Genomic DNA, 12,727 nt, shown 5'->3' on the forward strand with positions numbered 1-12,727 from the left:
TCACCACTGTCCCAAAAATGCTTCATACCAAATTCAAAAAGAATTAGAATAGTACCTATCAAGAAGAAGTTAAAAATGTTCAATAGTTAGCACAATTATATTACCGACCACTTTGGCCCCATCCTGATACCAATACCCCTACCCCTGGGATCATGATATTCACAATTTTAGTAAAAGGCTACCTGCTAATTCTAAATATCCATTTAGTTTCAATTTAGTATCAATAACATTAAAGAAAATGTTTTACACTTAAATGCTATATACCAAGTTTGACTCCACCCGGGAGTCAGAGAATCTGAATTTGAAATCATGCAGGATTCAGAATATATAGATGTTAAAACAAAATTCTGATAAACACAGTAAAATTCATTTGTCCCATGCAAGTTGTTGTGCAAACCCCAGAAGTGTACACCTCCCATGTGAAGTTGAAAGGTCAGTCCTTATAGAGACAATGAACCAGCATAGGTTTATAACTAACAACACAATGGTAAAGCAAATAAGTTAGGGGCGAGATCAAAAGTTCAAAGTCTGACAAAAAACTAAATTAACATACTTTTCACCAAGACAACCCCCCCCCCCCCCCCCCCCCCCCCACTCCCTTTAAAATTAAATATGATGAATGTCAGTCTGATTAAAATCAAACCTCTCACTTCGCTCGATACGCAGCGACTATCCGTATATCAAGCGAAGTGAGAGGTTTGATTTTAATCAGACTGGATGAATGTTGAAACTAATCGATTAGCAAGTAAAATCATACGATTATAAATAATATTGTACACCATTCCTACTGTTTATTCACAAATGAAAGTGTACATTAAAACTATAAACTATTAAATGTTCATTAAAATGTGGTTTTTGACAGTTACTTGTCTCTTTTCTTTCTCCACTAAAGTGTAATCGATGCCAAATGACAGAAACTTACAGATGATTTTATCCCCTCCCCCCCCTCCCCCTAACTATTTGAATTTAGATTTTTATCTGACATCGATCTTTTGATCTCGCCCCTTATTCACATGTCTATTAATGTTTTAATTTACCTTTTGCTTTCTTGTGGCCATGTGCTCTTTTTCAAATGCATCTATAAATCAGATTTAATCATTTTCATTAGAAACAAATTTCCAGAAATTAACAAATTCTTCAAGCAATTACATCATTATATAGAAATAAGTTACACCTCACATTTTCCGATACTGAGAAGCATCACTAGATCTATACCTTGTTTGACGGCCGACTCTGGAGATTTAGGGAGGTGGGAGGGTGTGGCCAGCGAACTAGTCCAGGAGGCCACTGAATCATCTCGTGTAATTCCAAGACTCCTCATCATAGCATCCTCAGCGGTCAGATTCCTAATGGCAACTCCACTTTCTTCATCTTGTGGGCTAAAATCAAATATAAAAATAGTTCAGTTCTTGATCTTTTACTCTCATAATTCAAGTATCCGATATTTTCATTCCTATGATAAATTTTCTAGACAGCCACCTTTCTAATCATCATCAAGGTATTATAATTGAGCTGTTCCTAGCAAAAAAATACCCTTAACTTATCGAAAAATATTTTTCAAAAAACATCATAATGAAAAATCCTGACGTCATTTTTTGCATACTTGTAAAGAAAAAGGTCACGATTACCAATCATGAGTTAGTTGTCATCTTTGATTTACTGTAATATTTTAACGACAATCAACATTGCTCTAATATTTTGAGGGATTTCCCCTATATTTCACATTTCAGCACTAATATACTTAGGGCCCTTTGTCTGTCTTATCCACTGTCTTGAAAGCTTACTGCATACACAAATTGTATCTTATAATACAATGCTAAAAAATAGCTGTTCAATAAGGAAAACTAGATTTCTGTTGTTGTATCTACTCGACCTTGATAAAATGAAATTCAAAGTCTTAAGTGGGGCTAGAACAGAGAGTTTTTACTACGTGAAGCATTTTCTAAATCAACAGCTAAATTCAATATAATCTTTTAATTCAAATGTCAAATTTCATGCCTGAATAAAGTGCAAACACAGATCTATATGTGTACCATACAAGTGGTTATTTTAGTGAGATGTAAAATTAACAATTTTCACTAAAAAATGAGTTTCTATTATTGGTAAATCTACAACTGTGAACTTCAATGATTGCTATCATATGCCACAAAGAACAAAATGGGAGATTAAAGGGACTGGTTCTTAAACATTACAAATGTAACTCATTTAATGTTGACAGCCAAAATGTTGACCTTCTGAATGCAAGACAATTTAATATTTTAGTCTTAAATCTGAGTTATGTAAACAAAGACTCAAGTCTTTTTATGTATACAAACAAACGAAACATTAATTTTGTAATATAAAGCATCTTAATAAAATTTTGCATAGTCACAAATTTAAACTTTTAGATGACATATTTTACCCCAAAAATGCTTGAAATGTGAAAGATATATAATAAACTTAGATCGATATCCGTTTCTTTTGAAAATGTCTTAAACAATAACATACTGCAATCTTTGTTTACAAAACAAATAATTATCTTTCGAAAATGAGCTTCTGTGATAATGTATAACCTTAATTTTTATGTGAAATCTTTTAAACACTGTAAACACTAAATTTTGATCATTAAAAGTGAAATAGAAAATTTGGGGGGAAATCGTGAATCAGTCCCTTTAAACCAAGTTCAGTTAACACAGGTAATTTAGATATCAACTTTTTTGTTTCATGTCCAAATAATTGGAAAGGTGGATATTGTAATGAAAATATAAATCATATCGTCTACTGAATGGATAGTGTAACAATGATCCCTAAATGTTTTACTTTTATACTTCTGTGTCAGTTTATAATGCCTGTATTTCCTATCTCAGTAAAAAAGAAAAACATCACCACAAGTTGTACGATAAAAATCACCATAAGTACTGAAAGACTAAAATAGTGCTGACTTAAACATGTGCAATACTGTCCTATCTAGATTAATAAGAGATGTACAAGACCTTGTGTGTCAGATTAGAGATTAGAGATTTTCACCCTGATATCTATCTTGGGTCACATTGGAATTATCATCCTGCTGTTCATCCGAAATCTGATCAATTGTAATAATCAACACTATCACTGTATCAATACCAGTATGTAAGATATTAGTCATCCAATGTAATGTGATACAACAAACAAGAAAGACAACTCTTATTTTCCACAATTGTATGAATGTTTAATGTTATCCATTTTAGCAATCTAAACAACTAGAAACTGGTGTAGCCTGCAGATCTTACTTATACCCGAGACTGAGAAACTGACTAACTTGTAGATCTTACTTGTATCTAATTTTACTTAAACCTGAGACAGAGAGACCAGTGTAGCTTGTAGACCTTATATGGTATACCTGAGACCGAGAAACTGGGTGTAGTAATAGATCTTATACCTGAGCTCAAGAGATGAGTGTAGTCTGTAGATCTTACTTATACATGAGACAGAGACTGACATAGTCTGTAGATCTTACTTATACATGAGACAGAGACTGGCATAGTCTGTAGATCTTACTTATACATGAGACAGAGACTGGCATAGTCTGTAGATCTTACTTATACATGAGACAGAGAGACTGACATAGTCTGTAGATCTTACTTATACATGAGACAGAGAGACTGACATAGTCTGTAGATCTTACTTATACATGAGACAGAGAGACTGACATAGTCTGTAGATCTTACTTATACATGAGACAGAGAGACTGACATAGTCTGTAGATCTTACTTATACATGAGACAGAGAGACTGACATAGTCTGTAGATCTTACTTATACATGAGACAGAGAGACTGGCATAGTCTATAGATCCTACTTATACATGAGACAGAGAGACTGACATAGTCTGTAAATCTTACTTATACATGAGACAGAGAGACTGACATAGTCTGTAGATCTTACTTATACATGAGACAGAGACTGACATAGTCTATAGATCTTACTTATACATGAGACAGAGACTGGCATAGTCTGTAGATTTTACTTATACATGAGACAGAGAGACTGGCATAGTGTGTAGATCTTACTTATACATGACACAGAGAGACTGGCATAGTCTGTAAATCTTACTTATACATGAGACAGAGAGACTGGCATAGTCTGTAAATCTTACTTATACATGAGACAGAGAGACTGACATAGTCTGTAGATCTTATATATGAGACAGAGAGACTGGCATAGTCTATAGATCTTACTTATACATGAGACAGAGAGACTGGCATAGTCTATAGACCTTACTTATACATGAGACAGAGACTGGCATAGTCTGTAGATCTTACTTATACATGAGACAGAGAGACTGGCATAGTCTATAGATCTTACTTATACATGAGACAGAGAGACTGACATAGTCTGTAGATCTTACTTATACATGAGACAAGGAGACTGACATAGTCTGTAGATCTTACTTATACATGAGACAGAGACTGACATAGTCTATAGATCTTACTTATACATGAGACAGAGAGACTGGCATAGTGTGTAGATCTTACTTATACATGAGACAGAGAGACTGACGTAGTCTGTAGATCTTACTTATACATGAGACAGAGAGACTGACATAGTCTGTAGATCTTATACATGAGACAGAGAGACTGGCATAGTCTGTAGATCTTATACATGAGACAGAGAGACTGGCATAGTCTATAGATCTTACTTATACATGAGACAGAGAGACTGGCATAGTCTATAGACCTTACTTATACATGAGACAGAGACTGGCATAGTCTGTAGATCTTACTTATACATGAGACAGAGACTGGCATAGTCTGTAGATCTTACTTATACATGAGACAGAGAGACTGGCATAGTGTGTAGATCTTACTTATACATGAGACAGAGAGACTGACATAGTTTGTAGATCTTACTTATACATGAGACAGAGAGACTGACATAGTCTGTAAATCTTACTTATACATGAGACAGAGAGACTGGCGTAGTCTGTAGACCTTACTTATACATGAGACAGAGAGACTGGCATAGTCTGTAGATCTTACTTATACATGAGACAGAGACTGGCGTAGTCTGTAGATCTTATACATGAGACAGAGAGACTGGCGTTGTCTGTAAATCTTACTTATACATGAGACAGAGAGACTGGCATAGTCTGTAGATCTTACTTATACATGAGACAGAGAGACTGGCATAGTCTATAGATCTTACTTATACATGAGACAGAGAGACTGACATAGTCTGTAGATCTTACTTATACATGAGAGACTGGCATAGTCTGTAAATCTTACTTATACAGGAGACAGAGACTGGCATAGTCTGTAAATCTTACTTATACATGAGACAGAGAGACTGACGTAGTCTGTAGATCTTACTTATACATGAGACAGAGATTGGTGTAGCCTGTAGACCTTATTCGTACCTGAGACCAAGAGATGGATGGAGCCAGTCATTGTGTGCACTTCCGCTGGAAGACTGAGAACTCAGCAATCGCTCAAAGGTGGAAATCTCAGGTGAGGATTCTAAAATCCACAAAACAAATTGCAATTACATGTATACGGTAATGTTGAATAAAGAAATAATAAAGGAATTCTTAAAACAGTTCTACAATCACCCATTTTGTAGGATATACCAAATGTTCTTCCCCTGTGAAATTTGAGGATGTCTGGTGTTAGCTGTGAGGAACACTGGGACACTGGAGACAAGAATACATCCCTCTCGGCCTCTTTCTTCCTCGCCTGAAGTTTTTGTAGCGTAGCATTCTGTAGCCAGTCTTCACTACTGGGCCCCACAGCTAGAAAAGCATTTACAAATGTGCAATTTCATGTGAAATCCTTACCATTACTTTCCTATATGATCTAAGGCCTAAAAGGGACATTGTAAATGAATATTGAAATTACTTTGAACAATTTCTAAATGTATGTATTGGAGCAATATCAATACATCATACAAAATGCAAGGATTCAACACAATAATTCTAAACAAACAATAGTATTTTTAATACATTTATTTCAGATATTCCCTACATCTGCAGTTTAAAGCATATAATCTTACTTAATAATGAGAGTGAATGAGATTGTTAGTCATTCTGTTTATTACTTCTACATGTCTGACGATGGTGAAGATTTATAGTGCAGACTGCCCAGTAGTGGCCCTGATAGACTAGTACATGTCTGACGATGGTGAAGATTTACAGTGCAGACTGCCCAGTAGCGGCCCTGCTACATTAGTACATGTCTGACGATGGTGAAGATTTATAGTGCAGACTGCCCAGTAGTGGCCCTGATAGACTAGTACATGTCTGACGATGGTGAAGATTTACAGTGCAGACTGCCCAGTAGCGGCCCTGCTACATTAGTACATGTCTGACGATGGTGAAGATTTATAGTGCAGACTGCCCAGTAGTGGCCCTGCTACATTAGTACATGTCTGACGATGGTGAAGATTTATAGTGCAGACTGCCCAGTAGCGGCCCTGCTACATTAGTACATGTCTGATGATGGTGAAGATTTATAGTGCAGACTGCCCAGTAGTGGCCCTGCTACATTAGTACATGTCTGACATACACTGTCATATATTGATATTCCCACACATTGACAACCACAGGTTTTGTTTACATTCATAGATACCCCAAGTAGGACTAAAACAATACAACCCCTCATAATATATTTTCAATATGATACACTACAAATATAAATCTTCAGTCTGAATGTATCCCATGAGAAAACATGCATAACGATAAAAGCACTGGTGGAGTATTTTGCATATTGCTATTATCACGATTATGCAGAAATTTAAAACCTTTGAATATTTCAATACCCAAAATAACAAACATTTATTCTATTGCTATATTCATTAAAAGAGATTTTATCAAGATGAAAATTCACCTACAACAGCTGTACAGCATATGACAAATAGAGCTGTATAGTGTATAATATTGATAATACCGATATCACGGCCTCTCCAATATATATATACATCAATATGCAAAATCAATGTACTGATAGTTGACAGTAACAGAACAAGCAGACCAATCACTACCCCCACATTTCACAGAAAATTCAGTCCACTCAGTAGTGATGTCAGTCATTTCTTTGGTAATTTTGGGGATTCCATGCACCCGGTAAATGTATCAACACCCGGTAAATGTATCAAGCACCCGGTAAATGTATCAAGACAGTATTACAAAGCAATTAAATATCACACACACAAAAATTATGTTTTGCCCTATTTACAAGCATATGAAAATGATTTATGAAATGTGTGCTGTCAAGACAGCTATGAGACATCATCACTAGCTAGCAACAATGTAGTTAGAATAATCTAACTGTGTCCGGGGACAGGCCCTCACCACAGTTAGAATGCCTCCCATATACCCGTAATGTAGCAGAAAATCGCAGAATCACTCCTAAACAATCTCAAAATCACCAAAGAATAACAGCGTAGATTCAAAGTTAAAATTAAGTCTTTACCACTGTAAATAAAATTGTATAAAATTGTAAACTGAACACTTTGAAAAGTCACCTTTGTCGATTCAAATTGACTGCTGTTTTACCGGAAACTGTCATTGGAACACCCTGCTACGAATGCTCAATAAAGAACCACCTACTACAATATATGGAAAACAGTGAAACGTAGCTTTCGCAAAGAGCTTGAAGACAAAGAGTACGATGTGCGATGGAGAAAGAATTATTCTGAAGAATTAAAAGACGAACAGGTAGAAATAATCTCTGCAGTACTAGAAGGCAATATGCATTTGCCAGTGCAATCTGGTTAAATTTTTGTATTCATTTAGCCCTAATGAAAGCAATTTTCATCTAAAGAAGAATATCAAACCTTCATATGAATTTGATTTGACATTACAATATCGACTAAATTCATATTTCTTAACTGAAAGCCTTTATTTGAAACTATTTAGTAAGTTGATTTTCCTGTAAAATAATGGCATAGTAAATTAAAGATCATAGTAACAATTTCTGTAAAACAGTCTTCACGAAAACTCAGTGGTCCGAAGACCGAGGCCAGTGAATTTTAGGGTCGGGTCAGTGAAAATAAAAAATCAGGAAGTCCGATGGGCTTGTAGACTTTTTGTAAGTCACATTAAATATAATGTTGGATTTAGATATTCTAAACGTTTTATTTACTTAAATTACCATCAAAATAAAACAATAAATAGCACATAAAGTAAGTGTTTTGACATAGTGGTTTGTTTATTTAGAACGATAACTATACTTGTAATTGTCAAGATAACTTGTACGTTGATGACGTGAATATTCAATGAACAACTTATTGAAACAACAAAAATGGTCGCGTTCTGTATCGCGGCCTAATAGTCTGGTCGGGGACCATCGCGGTAACTGCTGCTTTATTGCATTGTCCAATTAAAATGAACTTCGTCAATCGCAGTTATCTCTGATTTTATGCAATTTCTATAGTTTATAGAATTAATCAATCGTTTACATTTGATGTTGGTAGAGAAGGCTACTTCCAAAGGTTTCGTTTGTTAAAAATACGTGAATTTGCAGTCTTGTTGCGGGCGAAGAGAGAGAGAAAATACTGTGTACAGTGTTTTTCTGGTATCAACAGAAAGGATGTCTTGGGGTGGATATGAATATGAGTAATAAGGATAGTGTCAGTTAATTAATTGTAGTTTTACAATTCATCCTTAATGTATGTGATAAACATGTACTATGGAAATTTGGGGGGCCAGTAAATTTCACTGTGGGCCAGTAAATTCAGACAGTTCACTGGTCCGACTGGCCAGCAAGTTTTAAATGTTTTCGTGAAGACTGGTAAAAAGTAATTTCTCCATATTTAGATTTGTGCTTAAGCAATGACAAGTTCCGGTAAAATGGATGCTGTACACGAAAGAAGTTAGGTAGTTTCTACAGTCATCTGGCCCAAAATATTCATGATTTCACTTGGAGCTCAAATCCTGGCATTCAATTAAGGAATAGTTTAGCAAACCCAAAATTCACTCAGTTTGATCAGCAAAATGATTTGTGTCATATGACGAGAGCTTGAAGTTGGCATAAAATTGCAAAAATGCCATTTTCAATGAAAATATCCACAAATTCAGGTGGTTTTCCTTTTAGAAAACATACAGCGCATGCGTCGAGCAAATTCATATTGAAGCATGTTTTTCATCTCAAAATAATACACAATATATATCATTTTCATTTTGCTCGACAAATGCGCACATCTTTTCCTGAGCAATAATTTGTATGACATTTGACAGTTTTCAGGCTTATTTTGAGAAAAGGGCGGGAAATGTCTTATTCATGATGTCATAATGCTATCCATTTAGGACTATCATTCTGATTTTGTTGACATAGTATACCTGGCATTTATTTTTACTTTCTTAAAACGCTGATTAAGGTTAATTCCAGACACATTTTATAGAGAGAAATTTTTTGGGCCTTTTTATGTATACAACCGTACCTTGTTCTTTAAACTCATAGGTTTTAGCTCTCCTACATTAATTAAAATGGAATCAATGGAGAGTCAGTTGTGAAGGTAATGTTTTTCATTGTTTAATTACTGATTAATCTCAGCATGATTCCTCAAGGCTGGATATTTGGACTGATGCCTCTTCTGAATCTCAGACCAGTCAACTTTATTTTACTTTGAAATTTACACTATGTAAAGGTAAGAAATGCATGTTTCATTGTGATAGGGAGTTGATAGGATGTCTAAGGCCAAAAGTTGAAGTGGGCAAGAAATTTAGTTTATCCCATTTTAATCACAACAAGCGGTCAAAGTTCAGGCAAGATTTCAGATTTCCCGAATCACTTAGTGTGACACTGGTCTGAGATTCAGAAGAGGGATCAGTCCAAATATCCAGCCTCGACGAATGTCGCTAAGATTAATTAATGATTATGTGACATGATTTTACCGAAACATATACCACCGTGACCATGGTGAAAAGTAACGCACTGGTTCCAGATTGTTGAAGAGATCGATCTATTTATTTTTCTCAAAAACAACATAAATGAGTTTTCTTTGTCTAAACACATATTGCACGGAACGCACAGACGTATTAAGAAACAGAATATACCCCATACTTTGAAAGTAGTTACTTTTCTCAAACACTCAAGTTTAATATCAAGTACCGAAGAAAATTCACACGGATGTTTGCTTCATGAGCTAAATTCAAGGTTTGGTATAATTTGAGAAAGAACCATGATAATGTGTAACAAGAATATAAAATGACATTCAATTTCTTACTACATTGGGGTTCATGAGAGTCTTTATTTTTACAAAATGCTTGAAAATGAAAATAATGCAGGGTGAAAAGATGGAAGATGTAGTGCTACCAAGGTAAAAAGATGTCAAATATTCCCACATTGATTAATATCCGTGCGATATGTTTTGAACAAAGAAATCTCTCATTTATGTTGTTTTTGAGAAAAATAAATAGAGCGATCGCTTCAACAATCTGGAACCCATGCGCTACTGAATCTTTTCACCATGGTCACAATGGTCCACGGTGATATACTGAACTTGAAGGCAATTTTTATTTTGCTACATTGCGGATATATGGGATGCATTCAATCGTTTAGACTGGGTCCGTAGGACATTACCACTTTCACGATAGATCATTTTATCTAACAACAATGCAATGCACCTAAAACATGCTACAACTGCAACAATGAACTATGAATTGAATAGTCATCATTTTCTTCTCTCTCCTTCACTGTAGTCTTGTGTGATGTACCACTTTCCAATATTCACATACTGTATTATATATATATAGTAAAAATTATACCTTCCTCTAATCTTTTATTGGATCTTGAGAAACATTTCTTGATTCTTTTTCTCAGGGAAAGCCTTAAAGTTCGGTGATATTCACCATAGTTTTGACATTTCAAACTTTTCTCATCCTCCATTTCCCAGTATCTTGAAAATTAAAACATTTCATTAGAATATACCGATAGATTCTAATAAGCGGAATACAGAATTGTGGCATTAAACAAACACTGATTTACGTCTAAATATATATAAACATTGTATACCTACTTTCCATCAAAACTGGCGCTACGGAAGTAAAAACTTAAGACTCAAACCAAGATTCAAAAGCGATCCGGAAAAATATTATAATAAAATTTAAATTATTTTTAACGGCTATTTTCTTTACTTACCAGTCGTGTATATCCCATATAGGCTACTTAGTGGTTATGGCACACACACTATCTCAATTTTTATTTGTTAACTCTGAATAATTCTAATTATTATAGCAATTTAAAAAATGGCAACTGTCCCATGATATTCCCACGAATCAAACTCTTATTTTATTTTTCACTTCAGAACATCATCTCGCAGAATAACATATTTCGCAAAAAAATTCATGTTCTAAATTTCATGGACCTCTGCCTGTGGGTAGGGGTACCTCTACCTCATTTCGTCCTTACCTGAAAGCTATTTTGAAAGAGGTGGACCAAAGAGTGTGCAAACTGCTTTTCCTGAGAGTGGTGAGTTTTTCACTTCTGATGTTACATCCAAAACAATTTGAAGAATATCCTCTCGTGTAAGGTAAGACCAGTTAGTCTGGTTCCCGTTGAGAAGTTGTTTGAGCTGTAGTATATATAGTCTGGTTCCCGTTGAGAAGTATAAATGGTTTTCTATAGGATAATACTAGTTCAGTTACATTTCAACAGAGAATGAAAATAACCTTCTGTATCTGTTTTACAAAGCTGACATGCAGGATCTACTTGGTTTTGGTTGAGGCGGCTGAGTTTGGATTGGACAATATAAGTTCCGGTGAGGAGTGTAGCCTTTGTAATTGCACGTTTCGTATTATGTACATGTACATTAATGTCCATGTACAGTGTTAAAGATGGGATGTATGACTCTTAATTTTTAGTTGATTGGTGTTGCAGAACTTCAGTGAGGGCTAAGAGTAGCAGTCTCTAACGAAATATTCATTCCAGCTATTGTAGCGGTCAGTATAAGAGGATACTTATACTGCCGCGCTGGAGAGCTAGCTAAAAATTCTGGTGATGTGGTCGGGTCTCTCACTTACTTGATCACGCAAGTTAAGCAACGGCGAGCGCGATCAGCACTACACTATCATTTAATGATTTCTGAACGGTTTATGTTTATTTCCAGGTTTCCTTATCCGGTACATCTTCGCTAGCCAAGGGTTTTCGGTCCACTCCGCTCCCCATAAATTATGGGGAGCGGAGTGGACCGAAAACCCTTGGCTAGCGAAGATGTATCCGGTAATGTTTGCTTAAGGATGAAGATATCTGATTGGTTCTATTGTAGGAAGAGTTGTTTGATGTAGAAAAACAAACTTTTCGAAGTAGATCCTTTTGTATGAGCTTGGTGTTCTAGAATGTGGTTGAGAGACATATTATTCAATCTGATAATATTTCCAAGTGCCCTGATGTGAATTTCTGCCTCAATTGGTTTTGCTCATAAGTAGATATTTTAGCGAGGATTTAATTTTGGCATTATTAGCGACAGTTTTGAGGTCGCTAAAATTGAATATCGCTAATATTTATCCATAACGGAGGTAATAGCTATCTTTTTGTTTTTTAATTATAAAGTCGTTAAAATTAGCTCTCGATAAATATATATAACCATAATTCATGGACAAATCGCTTTTGAGGATCGTCCTTCAGGACTTCCAGGCCCTCATAGAAAGCTGCAAAGTTTCTACACTGTTCCTTGCATGAAGAAGGTGTGTTCCTTTTGATGTAAGTGCTGCAGAGGATTTAGAATAGATACAAGTTTGAGTGGACTGTTCCTCCATGACTTGATTGTAAAACGTTG

General features: G+C 35.4%; 1 protein-coding gene across 1 annotated transcript in view; it reads right to left on the minus strand.

The window, feature by feature from the left end:
* LOC125650974 (breast cancer type 2 susceptibility protein-like) overlaps positions 1-10,994 on the minus strand; it is a 36,941-nt gene extending 25,947 nt beyond the window's left edge. Inside the window, exons 1-6 of the mRNA XM_048879564.2 lie at positions 10,970-10,994; positions 10,719-10,849; positions 5,583-5,744; positions 5,373-5,472; positions 1,216-1,379; positions 1,038-1,078 (exon numbers count right to left, since the gene is read on the minus strand). Coding sequence (XP_048735521.2) covers positions 1,038-1,078; positions 1,216-1,379; positions 5,373-5,472; positions 5,583-5,744; positions 10,719-10,839 — 588 coding nt within the window. The 5' untranslated portion in view covers positions 10,840-10,849; positions 10,970-10,994. The remainder of the gene's footprint in view (positions 1-1,037; positions 1,079-1,215; positions 1,380-5,372; positions 5,473-5,582; positions 5,745-10,718; positions 10,850-10,969) is intronic.
* Positions 10,995-12,727: the final 1,733 nt, after the last annotated feature.

This window comes from Ostrea edulis, chromosome 5 (genome assembly GCF_947568905.1).
Source record: "Ostrea edulis chromosome 5, xbOstEdul1.1, whole genome shotgun sequence".
In the NCBI taxonomy this organism is placed as follows: Eukaryota; Metazoa; Mollusca; class Bivalvia; order Ostreida; family Ostreidae; genus Ostrea; species Ostrea edulis.